A 16,610-nucleotide genomic window follows, 5' to 3' on the forward strand; every position below is an offset into this window, starting at 1 on the left:
TCACACCTCTTGCTGAAGAGCTAAAGTGAGTTAAAGAAAGGGAAGCCCACTTCAGATTCTTGCAATTCTTTTAGACCATTGCTTGTCTACATCAGATATAATTACCTCAGGTTAAGCCGATATTCAAAGAAAATGCAAAGGAAATATATTAAAACACACATGTGTGCATGTACACACACACACAATATTTGATAGTGCATGCACTTGTAATGTTTACATGTTTGCTTGGGGGTATGGCCCACTAAATACAGCAGAACCTCAGTTCTGATTTGATAGTCACAAGATTACAGTCTGAGCTTCTTCCAGCAACTTTTATTCATATGGTATTTCCAAGCAAGACTTTTTATCATGCATTGATTTTTCTTCATCTCCATTATGGAATTCTGCAGAAGGGAAGGTATCCAGACACCATCATTTTTACTATAAGCATATCCTTCCCATATTTTTCTACAACATGTCTTCCATCTTTTTTTCCTATGAAAGAAAAGAGATCGAAAATCCCACACAAAACTTTTGACTGCAGCTGTAGGGGACATCTGGGTCTGCAGGTACCCATTTTCTCATACACACAAATCCTTTTTCATTTATATTTCAGTTTTACTAAGTACAGTCATTTTCATTCAAATATAAAGTTCAATATGCAGTTTATGTTGTCCTGTTTCAAGAAACCTGCATTTATATTAGTTTAAAATTAAGATGAAAATAGACTTCTTAAAGGGGGTAAAAACCCCAAAGGCTGCTTTGCCTAAATAAAGTATACCAGTTTTAAACTTTTGTCATAAAAAACAACAACCCAACTATGGAAAACTTCACAGTTTTATCCAAAGGTCCATTCCTTATATTTTGAAGATATATAATATGTGGCTTCTGCCCTAGATATCCAAAGTGATTACTGCAAAAATGCAAAAATATGGAAGAATTGTCAGTGTTTTTTGAAAATCAAATAATCATGTGTGCAAATAACCTCTTAAGTGCATGTTGCTCAAATGATTTATCTAGGCCCAAAGGATGAAGTCTACATGAGTTCCACAAATACTCGCTGGCCACATTCACCAGCTATAACCACCACCTAATTAGTGGGAGATCTTCACCAGGTAAGGATCCAATGAAACAAGTTGACCAGCATGGGAGAGACATGCACCAACATGGCTGAAGAAATCATGCGACTCTCTCATTACAAGGGGCCTTCTCATATGCTTCCCCTAAGAAGCACTGCAGGTCTGCAGATGAGTCAGAGGTAGTCAGTCATGCCTTTGTGCTGAAGATTTGTTGAATGTGTTAGAAAATATGTGGTGACTGCTAACAGATACTCCACAGTGTGAAAACTGTCCATTTGAACATTATGAATTAGGACTATGCATGCTTTGAAAATGAGTCACAGAAGTGTTTCAAATCTGCAACTCCAGCTCATCTCTGCTATTCATTGAAACAGCCATGGTTTTCTCTTCCTCTTCCTCCTCCGCCTTTTTTTTATTGCTAAGCTTCTACAAACTGCTTTAAGAATCACATCAATCATTAATGCATTAAAGCAGCTGTATTTTTTTTCTTTTTTAAAAGAACAGGCATGGCTGCTGGGATTGTCACAGAGAGAAACTGAATTCATGCAAGGCGCTGAAAAGCATTTCTGAATAAATGTGAAAGTATAGACTGCCATAATTGCTTTCTGAGTTGGTTGGTTGATTGATTGAATATAATTTCAGTTACTCTTCCCTCAGTGGGGAGAGGAAATAGATCCCCAGTCTTGAACCAGTGTGATCATTTCTCAGGTATATCAATCAATATGGATAATTCTAAAACTGTTATCTTCAAATCCTTCCAGACTGCCATTTTTCAAGATAGCTAAATTTTTAAATGTTGGCTAGTTGGCAAAACTATCTCTGGAATGTGTAAAATGCTTGCTATTCATGAGTACCAAACAATTTCAATGCATCCAGAAGAAAAATCTGAAAAACTAGCTCCCAAATATGATAAGCAGAATCACTTAATACCATCAATATCTTCATAAAGGCTACAGCCATTTTAGTGGAAAGAGAAAGTATCATAAACTAGCCTCTTACTCTGAAAGACTGATGTCTACAGATTTGTTTTTAAGAAAAGGAAAACATAGGATCTGCTTGCATAGTCAATTTCATCTATTTTATGTATTCACAGTGCCACATTTTTTGTTTCTCACAAAGGCTCTGAATGACTGACAATCAGAAAAAAATCATTAAAAAAAACCCTCAGTAAAAATACTACCCTCCCCTAACTCAACATTTATTCAGCCATGTACCTGTCATTTTGAAAACATAAAAGGGAAGTTGGTAGTTAGGAAACAGCACTGACTGGAAGGGAGTCTTTGCAAATCAAGATGAAGTCCTGCAAAGACCTTGAGACTTTCTGTCAGATAACACCTAAGTATATTTGTGCTGCAAAATAGGTTTCTTTTCCTAATACCATACATTGCTTTTTAGAATGTTAAAGGGAGGAGATTGATAATAACCTAATACCAAAAGCAAAATCCAGGGACACTTGAATCAATTCACTGTTGTTATGATTCCAATCTTTATCTCAAGATTAAGTGAATTATCCATTGGGTGCTTTAATGACTACTTTGCAAGGACTGTATTTAAAATGTTAGCAAAATGATTGATCTGTTGTTCTACATTCAGCTTTGATTTTTACTCCAAGTCATTGACTTCATGCTAAACCTATAGATATACAGTATTCAAGCAAAGTAGGGCATGTGACTGATTCTAATCATCTACTCCAAAATGTTACTTTTCATTCATTTGTGATGAGGGGCCAAACCCAAGGCTTGTGCCTATGATACTGGAGGGTCCAGGCAATGGGTTTCCCAAGGGCACTCAAGAATCAAGGCTGTTGAAGAATGCCAACTTGGTTAAATGACAAATTAATGTGCACCCAAAGTTCACACCCATAGCTTTTCATTTGCATAGTGGTCTGTATTTGCTGCTTCTTTGCTCATAGGACACCACTATACCACTAAATCTATGCTTACAATTGCAAAGACACTTGTAAGAGGAAATCAAACAAAATCTCTTCCTCTTAAGCCCTCGGTTTTCAAGAAAGATCCCCATCTAGGGTAAATTGGAACTGGGTGGTAATAGTGGAGGAAACTTTTCATCAAGATTGTAATATGGAGGGAAGATGGTGAAAACATTTTTGCTATCTTATATGCCACAATTTAAATCTTGATCATTTTCTTCTTGCCCACCCAATAGGTGCTATCTTAAATCTACCCACCCAAAATCACGAGTACATGTAAACACACACAAACAAGAGAAGCATAAGTTTGCATCTGAATTTTCAGAATTGTGATGAGAAAATACAATTTCTTCTGCATTTAATGCTTCTAGGGAAGACATGCACACACATACTTAAGAAAGGCCAAGACTCCAGTGGGACTGTAACATCATGGGCATCTTCATAGTCATTGCATTTTCTGAAACCCAAGGCTGACATCAAGAATTTGAAAGGCTTAAGATTTGTAGCTGTATTAACTTCCACCATGCTGTAAGATGCATAGCCACTCTATGTCTTATAACCATTAATATAAGACTCAGACTAGGCATCAGGTTTTTAAAAATAGATCTCCCACAGTTTTGTTGAAAGTGAGAGGCCAGTGTGAGGAGCACAGAGTACAGAAAATTCTATCTCCTACCCAAAATATCCACTCTGGAGCTACAGTATTCCCTACTGCTGTTCCATCAGCACATTGTAGTTTGCACGGTATGGAGTCTAGCTCAGAGAAAAATGGTATCAGGGGGAACGGGTTGGTTCATTTCCCAGCTGCCATACAGTTCTCATGACTGAGGTTTAATATTATGGTGTCTGTTGCTGTGACCTCTAATTTGTTCCTAAAAGCCAGAATTTAATATTTAAGACTATGGAAGAAGTACAAACGGGGTTCATATGAAACACAAATCAGCCGAGCATATCTTTGCCTAACTTGTGGTTAGGCAAAGTGGTTAGTATGTGGGTCATGTGTACCCAGAAATTTGGGTTAACTGAGTAAGTTACCCATAAGAGTGTCTTGCAAACTTAACCGCAGGCAAGAAGGCCAAAATAGCAAAGAAGCTGGAGCCTGGATCCCAAATTGTTTACCTGATATACCTCTGGATTTGACATTTCCCCTTTCTTCTAAGGAGTCTCTTTTATCTACTTTAAAGAAAACAAAATCAGAAGAAAAAGCGATTAACAGTTAAGCTGAACTTCCCTACCTTTGGGTCTCTCCTTCGGCACCTTCCTGTTCCCCGATTTCACACTCAAGTTCTCTCAAACGTTCTTGCTCATCAGCCATTTTCTTTGCTGGGTTAAGATTGTGAGTTGAGTCACTTTTCTCTCCAAACTGTTTTGTAAGAATGATAAGAGTGCAGTTGTTCTCTCACCACTCTTCCTGTATTGACTCTAAAGCCAGATGCACCGGAAACCATGTGGGACTGGGGGTGTGAGTTTACTTTTTAATCAGAAAGAATCATTCTTTAAAAAAAAAAAGTCTTAAAAGAAGAAAACTAATCCCTCCCCTCCAAAAAAAAAAATCTCAAGTACTAATGCAGGCCATAAGGGGAACAAAGCATAATTGCAGCTCACAGAGCAATCTTGGTGTTTAAGTCAAACTCACAAAAGCGGCAGCACATCTGTACTTGCAACTTTAGATACTTCACATTCTTCTTTCCAGCCTTATCTGTGTTTTGTCTGTGTAAGGATCCTTAGAGCAAATAACAGGGTTGGGAGATTGGGCAGTTGCAACACAACTTCAAGTATCTACAAGCTGCATATTTGAAGGGATGGAAGGAATAAGAAATCCACAGTCTAGCAAAAGAAAAAAAAAACTGACCAGAGGGGCCACGTAAGACAACAAGAGATATTGTTCAAATTAATGGGGATTAAAGGTTTAATCAGTTTTAAGCAACCCTAACTACCTATAATGCATCTAACCACATGAAACAGTCCTTTTCCGCCAATGGGCCAAGTGACTTCCTTAAAAGGACAGATAATTTCAGTGTCCTGATAGGTCAATGCATGGTTAACTGTATGGTTTTATTTTAGTGTTTTTACTTTTAGAAGAAGACACGGACGGGACGAGATGTTTCAGAAGATTAAAAATGAAATGAGCATTGTAAAGAGAATATGCTGACTCAAGAGAAGGAATGGAGGACTCCCATGTACTAATCTGCTCCAGGCAACAAAATATTTTGGATCAGCCCACTTAAATATGTCATTTTCCACCCATTGATCCAGACAGATTTTTTTTTTCAGAGTAGGGACTGAACCAGTTTATGAGAAAAGTGAAAGTTTTATTTTATTACTACTGACCTGGTATCTGTAGAACCTTTCACATGTATCCAGAATGCCACATTCATACATTTCTAGCAGGGGTGGGTTCTACTTACCTTTACTACTGGTTTGCATTGTGCGCATGCACAGATCACTTCTAATGATGTCCGGGTCAGTGGGCGGAGCCTCCTGACAGTTTTATTACCGGTTCTTGCAAACTGGTCTGAACCGGGGGCAACCCACCACTGATTTCTAGGCATCAAACACATTCAAGGCCCCAAAACAGAACCCCCTCACCAGCATTTTCTTATTCCTACTGAAAAAAAGAGCAATTTGAGACCTCCTGGATTCTGATTCATTGTTCTCCAGAATATAAGTAAATGCATTGCCAGATACTGGACACTAATCACACTGAATTTCAGCTTTATGCTTGCCCCATTCTAAAACAATCCTATCTCTCACCTTTGACTACATAGCTAGCTAAAGTATGTAATCTGATAAGAAACCTTAGTTTTAATTTAACCCATGAGCAATGGTGTTAAATCTTAGAATGAGTTTTCTTCTTTTCTTTCTCCCTAACCCACAAGAATTGTTTGCATGTATAATATTAATAAAAGAGAATATCTGTAGGTCAGAAGTGGGGTCTTTGATGCTCTCTGAAATGTTTGTTTGCTTCCAGATTTTCATTACTCAACTACGTAACATCTTCAGTGCACAATGAAACAAGAAACAACCAAACTCAGACAACACCAAAGAGTCCATATATATTGCATTCTTTTCATAGGACTTTATTCCAAAATCTGCTAAAGTGAACACTAGGCAATAATAAAATTGTTGTTCTTTTTATCAGAAATAAATCCTACTAATAAGTTCAGTGAGATCTACATCCTTTTGGGAAACTGTGCATAGAATTGCTGCCTTACATTATTAAAAATTATGGCCTTAATACTTTTTATTCTCCTCATATGAACCTGTACATAGATTGCTTCTGTTTAATTGGGGGGGGGGGAAAGCCACGAAAAATGTTTTTGTACTTTAAACAAATTCTCCAGTTTTTCAAACTAGAATCCTGGTTTGCTCCATAAGTATAGGCATGTCTGTCAAATCATAACGTATTTTCTGTCATCTTTCACTTGCTCTTAAGAATTACTAACTTTTCTGACAAACCTACCCCATGCATTGCATTAAGATGTGATATTTTGATCACATGGCTATGGCTGCCATCTTGACTTTTTTTATCTCACTAATGACTGTCAGATTTAACTGTTGAAAATTGTTATTATGTACTGGTAAGCATGGGAAAGCAAATTTCCTCAAAAGGTTTTTTTTTCTTTTTTAACCATATCATTGTACAAAAATGTTTTAACCAAGGAATTACATATTCCATGTGAACCTAGGTATGACAATGCAGAGATTATAAAGAAAACTTTGCAATATGGAAGAAGTTTGGTCTATAATTAACCTGGATGTAAGAAAATATAACTTTGATTTTAAAAAAGAAGCACTGATTACTAGCATGCCTGACTTTCTGGATAGGATTTCTCCATAATGTTTTTCCCTAATGCAAGTACACATTGTATACCTTTCTTGCTAAGTTAAACTCATAAAGTTAAAATGTGAGAAAAACAATATTTAGTTTTATTAAGAGTTTGATGTTTACCCCTTCTAATAAATTTGTATGTATGTTTTGCTTAAAAGGAATGCAAATTGCTTTCCTTGTAATATAACTTAGCTGATTCTTTTACCAAGGTCATGAGCAATTGAAATATAAATGGAGCTATGGTATAAAGTGCACCTAACCTGTACAGTTTTTTTAAGGGTAAAATAGCCCAATTATTTTCTAAAATGTGTTTGGAAATCTACCTGGAACATATTAACTTTTTACCTGGGAAAGCCCATCTGAACTCAACTGAATTTATTTCTGAATAAATATTAGGATTGCCCAGTAAAAAATTACTTGTCTAATCACACCAAGCCCAGACAAGAACCATTGTTGCTATGAGTTGCTGATTGTACTCTGTTGCATAAGCACTGATCAATCCTCTTTCAGTGCTTGCACAAGTGAACGTATGGAGTGTTAAGGCAAAATGGTGTAAACGCTAATCTGCATCCCTTAGGCATTTTACAAGCATCTCATCCAAAGTATTTGAGGCTCAGAATGAAAGAACGGTGGTTAGGAGTAGATGGGGTGGGGAAAATGAAACTGCTTTGTTAGAACAGCTTGTACACAGATAGGACTCCATGGAAGAGGAAATAAGAGCATGAAGCAACCATGCTCACCATTCTACCACTTCCTCTTGATGTCTTCTCCCCCCCCCCCCTTTGTGTCAATATCTTCCTCATTTCTTTTCTAAATTCATGCATGAAGCAAGGCCTTTAACACATAGCTCGAACGATGCAATTTACAGTACCTCGGGTGGTTTCAAACCGTGAAACTATGCATTCTTTCTTGAACAAAATTAGTGAAAAGAGATTGTCTTTAAGCACGACTCCTCAGATTAATTAGATTAAGCATGTGAAAAGCTTGGAAAATGTCTGTATTTTACATGCCTATTGAGAAATCAATTATTCCTGGTTTATTGTGCATAGGATTGCTGCCTGAAACACTGAATAAATGCAGAAATACTGTATTCTGTTAGCAAATGGTAGCACTTTAAATGATTCTTCACAATCCAGGGGTGAAATCTAAAAATTTTTTGCTACCGGTTCTGTGGGCGGGGCTTAATTAGTGGGCGGGGCTTGGTGGTAAGGTGACTGGGAGGGCGTGGCTTGTTGGTCAGGTGGACATGGCCAAGTCAATGTCACTTCTTTGCCCTTTTTTAACCTACAAAACACAACACAACACAACTGGCTCACCCACAATATAAAAGCAGCTGTGCTAGACCCAAAATGGCCCCTGCAACAAGAAGGAACCTCACACAGCCACAAAAAGCCCAAAAAATCAACTTTCACCACTTTACATACACACAATTCCACATACAGCTTTGTGAGATTTTGTGTGTTTGTGTAGTTAGAGTGAAACACTACAGAAACACACTAAATCTCAGAAAGCTGCACAAATATTATTTTATTTATTTTTATTTTTATATAAAGCAGCTAAATTTAAAACTCCCTAAACTTTAAATGGCTAGATCTAAAAAAAGAACAACTAAAAAAAACCCAATTAACTATTTTTTTAAAGCTCCCAAAGGGGAAAAAAACTTACCCAATAGAACAGGGGTCTCCAACCTTGGCAACTTTAAGACTTGTAGACTTCAACTCCCAGAATTCCTCAGCCAGCTTTGCTTTGCTGGCTGAGGAATTCTGGGAGTTGAAGTCCACAACTCCCTGCCTGCTTGATTGCAGGCAGAGAGATTCAGTTGCTTGCTGATGCAATGGATTGCAAAGCGTTGCGACCAGCAGCTAAGGTAAGCAAGCTGAGGAGGGGAGGGGGAGGGATTTTTGCTACCAATTAGCAGGCAACTCAGCTGGGATCGTCAGAGCCATTTAAAAGAGAAAAAAGGCTCTGATGATTGCGCGGCTCAGCTGGGCATGGGGGGCGGGGGCAGGGATTTTTGCTACTGGTTCTCCAAACTGCCCGCCACCATCGTTACCTACTCCCCCGAGCTGGTCCGAACTGGGAGCATTTCACCCCTGCCATAATCAAATATTTCTCCAAAACCAATGATCATCTTGAATCTGCCCATTTATCCCCCATGTTATATTATGCTAGTTACTTAATTTGTATGTCACCCAATCCAGAAGTCTTTAAATGTCTGTGGAACCTCATAAAAGGGTCTAAAAATGTGAGTTGTGCTTCTAATCCCACCCACCCCCTTGCATCAGTGGTGGGTTCGCCCTGGATTGGGCGAATCGGTAATGGCGGCGGTGGGAGGCTCCGCCCACCTGCCTGGACGCCTCTGCACATACGCAAACGAACTGGTAGCAAACAAAATTGAAACCCACTACTTCCTTGCATGCTAATGTTCTCTTAAACAGGCCATTTCTTGTTTTACAGAAGGACGGCCGTAGGGAAAGTCTTTTGATTCAAGCAAACATAGCCATATTGTTTTCTTGACAAGAGCATAGAAGTGGCTTCTTCTGCTTCACTGCCTTCTTCCAGTACATATCTTTTAAATGTCTCAGTCACGTCTGTATCCCTGGTATTCTCTGGAGGTCTCCCATCTAAGAATTACCCAGACAGACCCTGACTTCGCTTCCCAGGCTAAACTAAGTTGGCCAGGTGCTGCCACCTGCTGAAGATGGCCCTATTTCTCTATCTCCAAGATATGGAGAATAAGCGGCAAGATATTGTACAGTGTTGTGATAAATAAATAACAGCAGAATAAACCTGCAGCAGTTACACAGTTTTATGTGTAATTCCAATTTATGTATCCATCATTAAGAGTTACATCATAGGGGTTACACAAAACCCTCCCCTTTCAAGTATGTACATTATCCACCTGGTTTCCAATTCTTGTATTGCACAGTTTGCTGAACATCACATTCTTTGTACTTAATAAGAACTTCTGTTTGGCACAAAATGGCTCATTATTCAATGGGACTCAAGAGAAGTATTTAGTATAAATCAGTTATAAGCATGCCAAAGTTTCACAGTTGAGTACAAATTCCCTGAAAAACCCTTCATTTTAGTTCCTAAGTTTTACATTCTGGATATATCTTTATGTTTTTTATCATTATTATTATTTTGTTCTGGGGTTTCAGACTGACAAAGAATATAGTCAAGTCAGAATCATGCAAGTGTGTGGGTGTGTGGGTGTGTTCTTGATAGGATTGGCCAACTGGCTAGAGGGATAATTGAAATTGAGTAGCTATTGGCAAGCTGGTCTCTCATTTCAAGGGAAGCTTCTGGTAGAGGGAGTTTATAATACAATCCAGAGAATCTGGCAAATAAACAGCAATGATCCAGGTTGACATCTCTTATTATTTTGTGGATGTTGCAATGTAGAAATCTGTGGTTGCAGCAGTTAAAAATAAAGATTCCCATTGATGCAACTATAAAGTAATTATAATATGGAGATGCAAAAATATGTCCTCTTTTCCTTCCCAGATAAAATAGCAATTTTGTAGAAGTTCATGCCATGCATCACCGTTATGACACTACTGGTGGGAGGGGGGGCGCCATTTTGCTTACTCCACTCTTGCTTTAGCAGCACCCAAGGACCAATGTGAGAACTTGCATTACATGCGGTCCAATCTCACATTCCAGCACATGAGTTCTCATTCTCTGGCAGCCAGGGAAGAAGGCAAGTTTGTCACAGCAGGATGGTTCATGGAAAGTGGCAGGCAGGACCTGAATTTTGCAGTGTTGCAAACAGTGGAAACAATGGCATGATGCAAAAAATATCTTGAGACAGCAAAGGATGCATTTTTGATTCCATGTAACTGTTCCTTACACTTTACACTGATTGAAATTTAGTCTAAGCAGATCCTTCTGATTATGAAGTATGTAGTCTGAGAAGATATTAAATGAAAGAGAAAAAGAATTGTAAAGAAAAAAATATGAGTGAGGAATGATCTCAAAAGAAAATATTTCTGGCTACATTCCTACCATTGCTTCAAACTTAATTTATACTTATTGCTGCATTTATTTGTTTTACTAGGTTTATAAGCCACTCCAATCATTCTCAGCAATGTCTACAAAAACAGCTTTTCTCCTGAAGAGACTTCCAAATGGCAAAGTAAAGACAGCTCCACAATGACCATGATAGAATGAAGATTGGGTGACTAGACTAACTCATTCGTAATTCCTTTCTGGAGAAAGAGAGAACTTGAGATTACCCACAAATGTTCCAAACAGTTCCTCTTCATGAGGAGACCACAAGATAGTGGTGGATTTAGAGTTTTGAGAGGCGAGAGAATAAATATCTTGCTGAAACTGTGGTTGACACCTTCAAAAGACACTGAGTTTACATACTTCCTTTTCTAATCGCTTTTGGAAATTGCTTGTTAACTGCTTTTCAGCTATTAGGAACCTCTGGATTGACATGTTTTACAATATTGGGTGAGATTCTTTCAAACCATAGTGAAAAATGTATTTAAAAACAAGTTTAAGCATAATTTTTTTTCTTTTGTAATAAACAGCAAGAGTGATTAGAATTTTTATTTTGGGAAGCTACAAATAGAATAAGAATCCAGATGGATTTGAAATAAGATCTTGGAATTAATTATAAGAATCCTTCCTGTATGAAATGCTTTTGTTTTCAATTCTCTTAAAAAAAAGAAACATGATAGGATGAAATTTTGAAGACTGGATGCTAAAGAGAATAAGAAGGAACTAAAGTTTACAATTAAAGAGAAGAACTTTTAAATTTGACTTACTATTTCATAATAGAACATAATATTTTAACATTAGACATTCTGAAGGATATTTTTGAGCACTGGACCCAGAACTTAATTTTAAGAGAAATAGACAAACACTATAGACAAACTGTTTAAAAGATGTGGAAGAGGAACTCATTTTACTGGACCAGACTGAGACTAATCTGAAAGTAGATTTAAAAGTAGATTTAAAAATGACAGATTATAAGAATGATATGGGGAAATATGCTACACTGGATTTATAAATAAAACTGAATGATATTGTAATATTGTATTTAAAAGGGATATTCAAATAACAGACCGAAAGAGTGATCTGGATAACTTTCCTTCATTGGATTTACAAAAGAGACTTACTAAAACTTTGAAGAATTTTGTGAAAAAAATAAACAAAAAATTGAAAAGAAATCAAGTTTCAGGACATTATATGAAGGGAGTAAAGATAAAGAATGAGTAAAAGGTAAGGTTTTCTCTGGTGATCCTTAACAAACTTTTGCTGATCAGGACTGAATGGTGAGGCTTTAAGGATATGTTTACAGATAAGTGATGGGTTATGAGAAGAGATCATTTGTTATATTTTAAGAGAATGTGGTAAGTTACTAAAAATTATTTGCACTTGTGGTGAAGGGAGAAGTAATTTATTCTATTTTTTATTTTTTGCACTTTCTATTTTTTCTTTTCATTTTTTCTTTTTTACTTTGTATTAGTTTTTATTTTTAATTGTAATTTAATAGTATTATCATTTTTCAAAAAGAAAAACAGAAGTACTATTTGCAGAGGAAGTAAACTTGAGAAATTGCAAAGTTGATCTCGACACCACATTAATCTTCATGCCATCAAAGACTCGTCTCTGCATCCTCCTAATTATAGCAATAGCACTTAGACTTATATACCCCTTCACAGTGCTTTACAGCTCTCTCTAAGTGGTTTACAGAGTCAGCATATCACCCCCAACAATCTGGGTCCTCATTTTACTGACCTCAGAAGGATGGAAGGATGAGTCAGCTTTGAGCTAGTCATGGTATATATATATATATATATATATATATATATATTCTGATAGCCATTTTTAATTATCCTGTCAGCTGATATTGCTTTGGTCTCATCCCCAGCTGACCATGAAGGCAGCTTAAGTTCATCTTCAGCTGTTGCAGTGTAAAAGTATTTCCCCTATTCAACTGACACAAGTCTTGCTACATACACAATCAATGACATTTTTGTTGATGATCTTGGTGATGAGACAGTCACTTCTATAAGCCACTTTAGACAGCTGTGTGAACTTCCCCTTCTCTCCTGTGACTGGATATTGCCTTCTATGGCCACTTTGGTTTGGGATATGATAGAGATCAGACACTTTTTTCTTGCAGAAGCACCTGCCTGTGTGTGCAATGCCTGATGGGTGCTTATTCAGCTTTACACAGGCTTCTTAAATAAATGAGTTTAGTGCTTTTTATATTTGTGGGTTCAGTGCTTTTTAAAATACACTAGAACTGTGTTTGTTGAAAACATAGCTTTAGCTTTAGTTTGAAAGAATTCTAGTATTGTGTTTAAAAACACAGTACTAGTTCCCCTCCTTGGAAAGAATGTTAGTCCTGTGCTCCACAGAGAGTTGATATTTTTAAATCAAGGAAGAAAGTCAGGTTCTCCCAGCTCTGCATTGCTGATTCTATCCAAAATGAGTGTATTACACATGCCTGCTGCTTTTGCCAGCAATGGTTGTGCTGTCTGTTTTTTTGGGTAGGGAGGTGCCATTTTGGCCTTCTTCTATGCTAGGGGTGTCAAACTCAAGGTCCTTGGGCCGGATCCGGCCCATGGGGTGCATAGATCTGGCCTGCAGAGCCACCCTGGAAACAGCAAGGGACTGGCACGCGACCCTCCCGAGTTCTGTTTTCACTGGCAGAGAGTTGCAGGAGGCCACTGCAGCCGGAAACTGAGCTCAAGAGCCTGTTTTCACTGGCACAGCACTTCGGCCACCACAGGCGCCCCTGACATGAGTGACATCGAGCTGGCCATGCCCACCCTGGCCACACCCACTCTGGCCCTCCAAGGTCAAACACAACCCTGATGCAGCCCTCAATGAAATCAAGTTTGATACCCCTGTTCTATGTCATTTTGCCTTCTTATCAATTTAGGAGATACGGGAGCTGTTGGAAAAATGAAAAGAGTTCTATCTGTTTCACTTTTAGCCCACGTGAAGGTCACAAACAGAATGATATGGCGTGACACAGAAGGCCTTGATGCTCCTTACTCCTCCTCCATCATTCCAGTGATCTGCCATGCTAGTTATTTTTGAACAAGGGTCTACCATCCTTCTGGAAGATCATTTAATCTATACCTCCAAATAGCTTAGCTAACAGGTTGACGGAGTAAAGAAGGGGTGTCAGATGAAATAAAGGAAGTTTTGTCTAATGAACCAGGAACTGCCAGTTCTCTTTCATGCTGCATTCCTTCCCTATTCCACCAATCTTGTCAGCTGGGCTATTTTGGGATATTGATTTAATATTCTTCCAGAGCAAAAAAAAAACAAAAACCAGACCTGTGTTCTGAAATGGCCTGAGTGAACTGGTAGTATAGAACCGGTACTATAGAACCGGTAGTAAAACTGGAGGGAGGCTCTGCCCACCCACCCCGACATCATCAAAATGCTTCTGCACATGCGCAGAAGCTTCTGCGTGCGGTCCAGTTGCGAACTGGTAGTAAAGGTAAGTAGAACTCACCCCTGGGCTAAAGCCTAGAATACAATCCTTATGCATCTCAGGTAGCTTCTGGGATTGGACCCTAAGCATGTTTACACACAACACTGTTGTTGTCTGTTCTTTTTTCCACCACCACCGCCTTCCATCAGCTGGTGACAAGGAGTGAGAGGGGAAACATCCAGGAGAACCCATCAATCACTGCACCTAAATTGTCCTGCATTAAAAACTATAAAGACAGGTCCACTCCCTGTTTCAGTAATGAAGCAGGAAAGCATTCAGCCATTGGGGCAGTTTAGTTTCTGCCGGCATATTTTCTCCCAGTTCAACGACTAGAGGATAAATGTCAACACAGTCATAAGGAAAAGCCTCCGAAATATGCATTTCCTGTCCTCAAAGTTTGAAAAGTTGACAAAGAACCCTTTAGTTTTAGAACATTATAATTGATTCTTCCAGATCCCTAAACATGAAAAGAGTTTGTTTCATTATCCTGTATCTGGATGTTTTCTTCAAATGCTGTCAGTGAAGCATAAGGAAGTATTCAGCTTTGGAAATGTTTGTTTTCAGCAGCATGCTAAATTATCTCTTTCTAAGCAGAAAACATCCCAGGAGACTAATCATCACCAGTTCTTTCTGCTGTGCTTGTTCATATATTATAAAGCTGATCCCGCATGGCAGTTCTGGATCTGGTTTTATGATATGCAAGTGAAATCTCCAAGAAAATATTACCTATTTTATACAGATACAGGTATTATCTGTATCTACAACACAGTTGTGCCTTCTTCCAAGGTGGTCTCTTCCATCACAGCCTCCCCTGCCTAACCCATCTCTACTTCATGCCCACTAAGAGTGCTTTTCTCCCCTCCTCCCTAAAAATTCCTTGTATAAACGTGATGTGTTTTTTGTACTTCTGCAGATCCCATGATTTTCCCCAAGCCTGCTGATATTCCCCAAGTGCATGAGAAATGCCACTTTGGCTACATATGAAATGGCAGACAGATAATTGAGTTCCTGTAAAAAATGATCACATGGGAGAACAAACAGTAGAAAAGAGTTCCAAAGGAACTATTGGATCTGTAGAAGAAATGAGTATTAAATTTAAGTTGCCAGCTATGTTTTTTCAATAATAATAAAAAATTGGTGATCTAAAAGAAGCAAAACTTATTTTATTGCTGATGATGGGTTGCTTTTCAGTCCTTTTCTTGATCCTCTGCACCATTTCTTTTTGCTGCATTTGTTACTGAATAGTTTCCTCTTTTTTTTCTATAATTCTAGAATACGCCCATAAAACAAAAGTAGGATTTTTTTTCCTCACAAGACTGCAGATTCTCAGGAATAATCTATTAGGTCCATGTTTGGACAGTAGGCAGAACCAATGCTTGCTGTAGTTAAGAGCAAAGTTAAAACTGAGCAATGTATCCTCATCCTTTTTTCCATCTCTCTTTCTGATTTTCACTCTCTCATCTTTTTCCTTTCTTCCTTTAGACCTAGTGTTGGTGGATGTACAAGTGCCCAAATAATTTTGCAAAATCTTTTACAAAACTATCTATTCTTTCTTGCTCTTTTCCCAACTGGCTGCGCCTTTCGGATAATCAGATATTCTATCTCTCTCTACCCACATACCAAGTGTAGACAGTATATATAAAGTTCAGATATATAAAAGGAAAAAAATGTTTAGAAACTGTTTTCTTTGCCACAAAAAATAGGACCAGAAATAGACTTAATGGGTATAAATTGCAGCTACCTGGGTTTTGTTTAAGTATAAGGGAAAACATTCTAAAGCTAATGTCTGCACAGCAGTGGAAGAGTCTATCTATTAAGGTTGTAGCTCATTCTCCATCTCTTTTTAAAGTTTTTTAAAGAAGTTAGACAACTGCCTCTCATAGATAGTTTAATTAGTTTTCCTGCAAATTGCAGAGGGTTGGACTAGATAATCCTTGCAGTCTCTTCCAACTCCATGATTGTATGATCAGACAGACAGAAAGATAGACAGATGTAGTCTGTGTAAAGCCCTGAGTGGATGCTTCAGTTCAATTGACCCTTACGTAATAAAACCATACTTTGCTTCCAATATTACATCAGAGCCACTCTAATACATAGAATCTTTGCTGGTTTTGGCAAAGCAAAGTGGTCTGTGTTCAGAAATGTGTTTTATTGATGCAAGACTACCATAATGCAAATTATACTACTGTAATCAATATAGCAATTGTACCCATTCCACAGCCTAAACTGTAGACAACCAATACGTTGGGATAAATTACAACTATTGCCTTGAAGGTGCCAATCAATCCCCTTTAAGGAGGACTTTCAAAATCATGA

General features: G+C 38.0%; 1 protein-coding gene across 3 annotated transcripts in view; it reads right to left on the reverse strand.

Annotated features, from left to right (window-relative positions):
* Nucleotides 1-4,630, reverse strand: part of LSP1 (lymphocyte specific protein 1) — a 112,862-nt gene extending 108,232 nt beyond the window's left edge. Inside the window, exon 1 of one of the 3 annotated variants that reach the window (XM_034416875.3) lies at nucleotides 4,224-4,630. In XM_034416875.3, coding sequence (XP_034272766.2) covers nucleotides 4,224-4,303 — 80 coding nt within the window. In that variant the 5' untranslated portion in view covers nucleotides 4,304-4,630. The remainder of the gene's footprint in view (nucleotides 1-4,223) is intronic. The other 2 variants (XM_034416876.3, XM_034416878.3) reach the window with 2 other exon arrangements.
* Nucleotides 4,631-16,610: the final 11,980 nt, after the last annotated feature.

Source organism: Pantherophis guttatus, chromosome 1 (assembly GCF_059756535.1).
Source record: "Pantherophis guttatus breed Tessera chromosome 1, ASM5975653v1, whole genome shotgun sequence".
Classification (NCBI taxonomy): Eukaryota; Metazoa; Chordata; class Lepidosauria; order Squamata; family Colubridae; genus Pantherophis; species Pantherophis guttatus.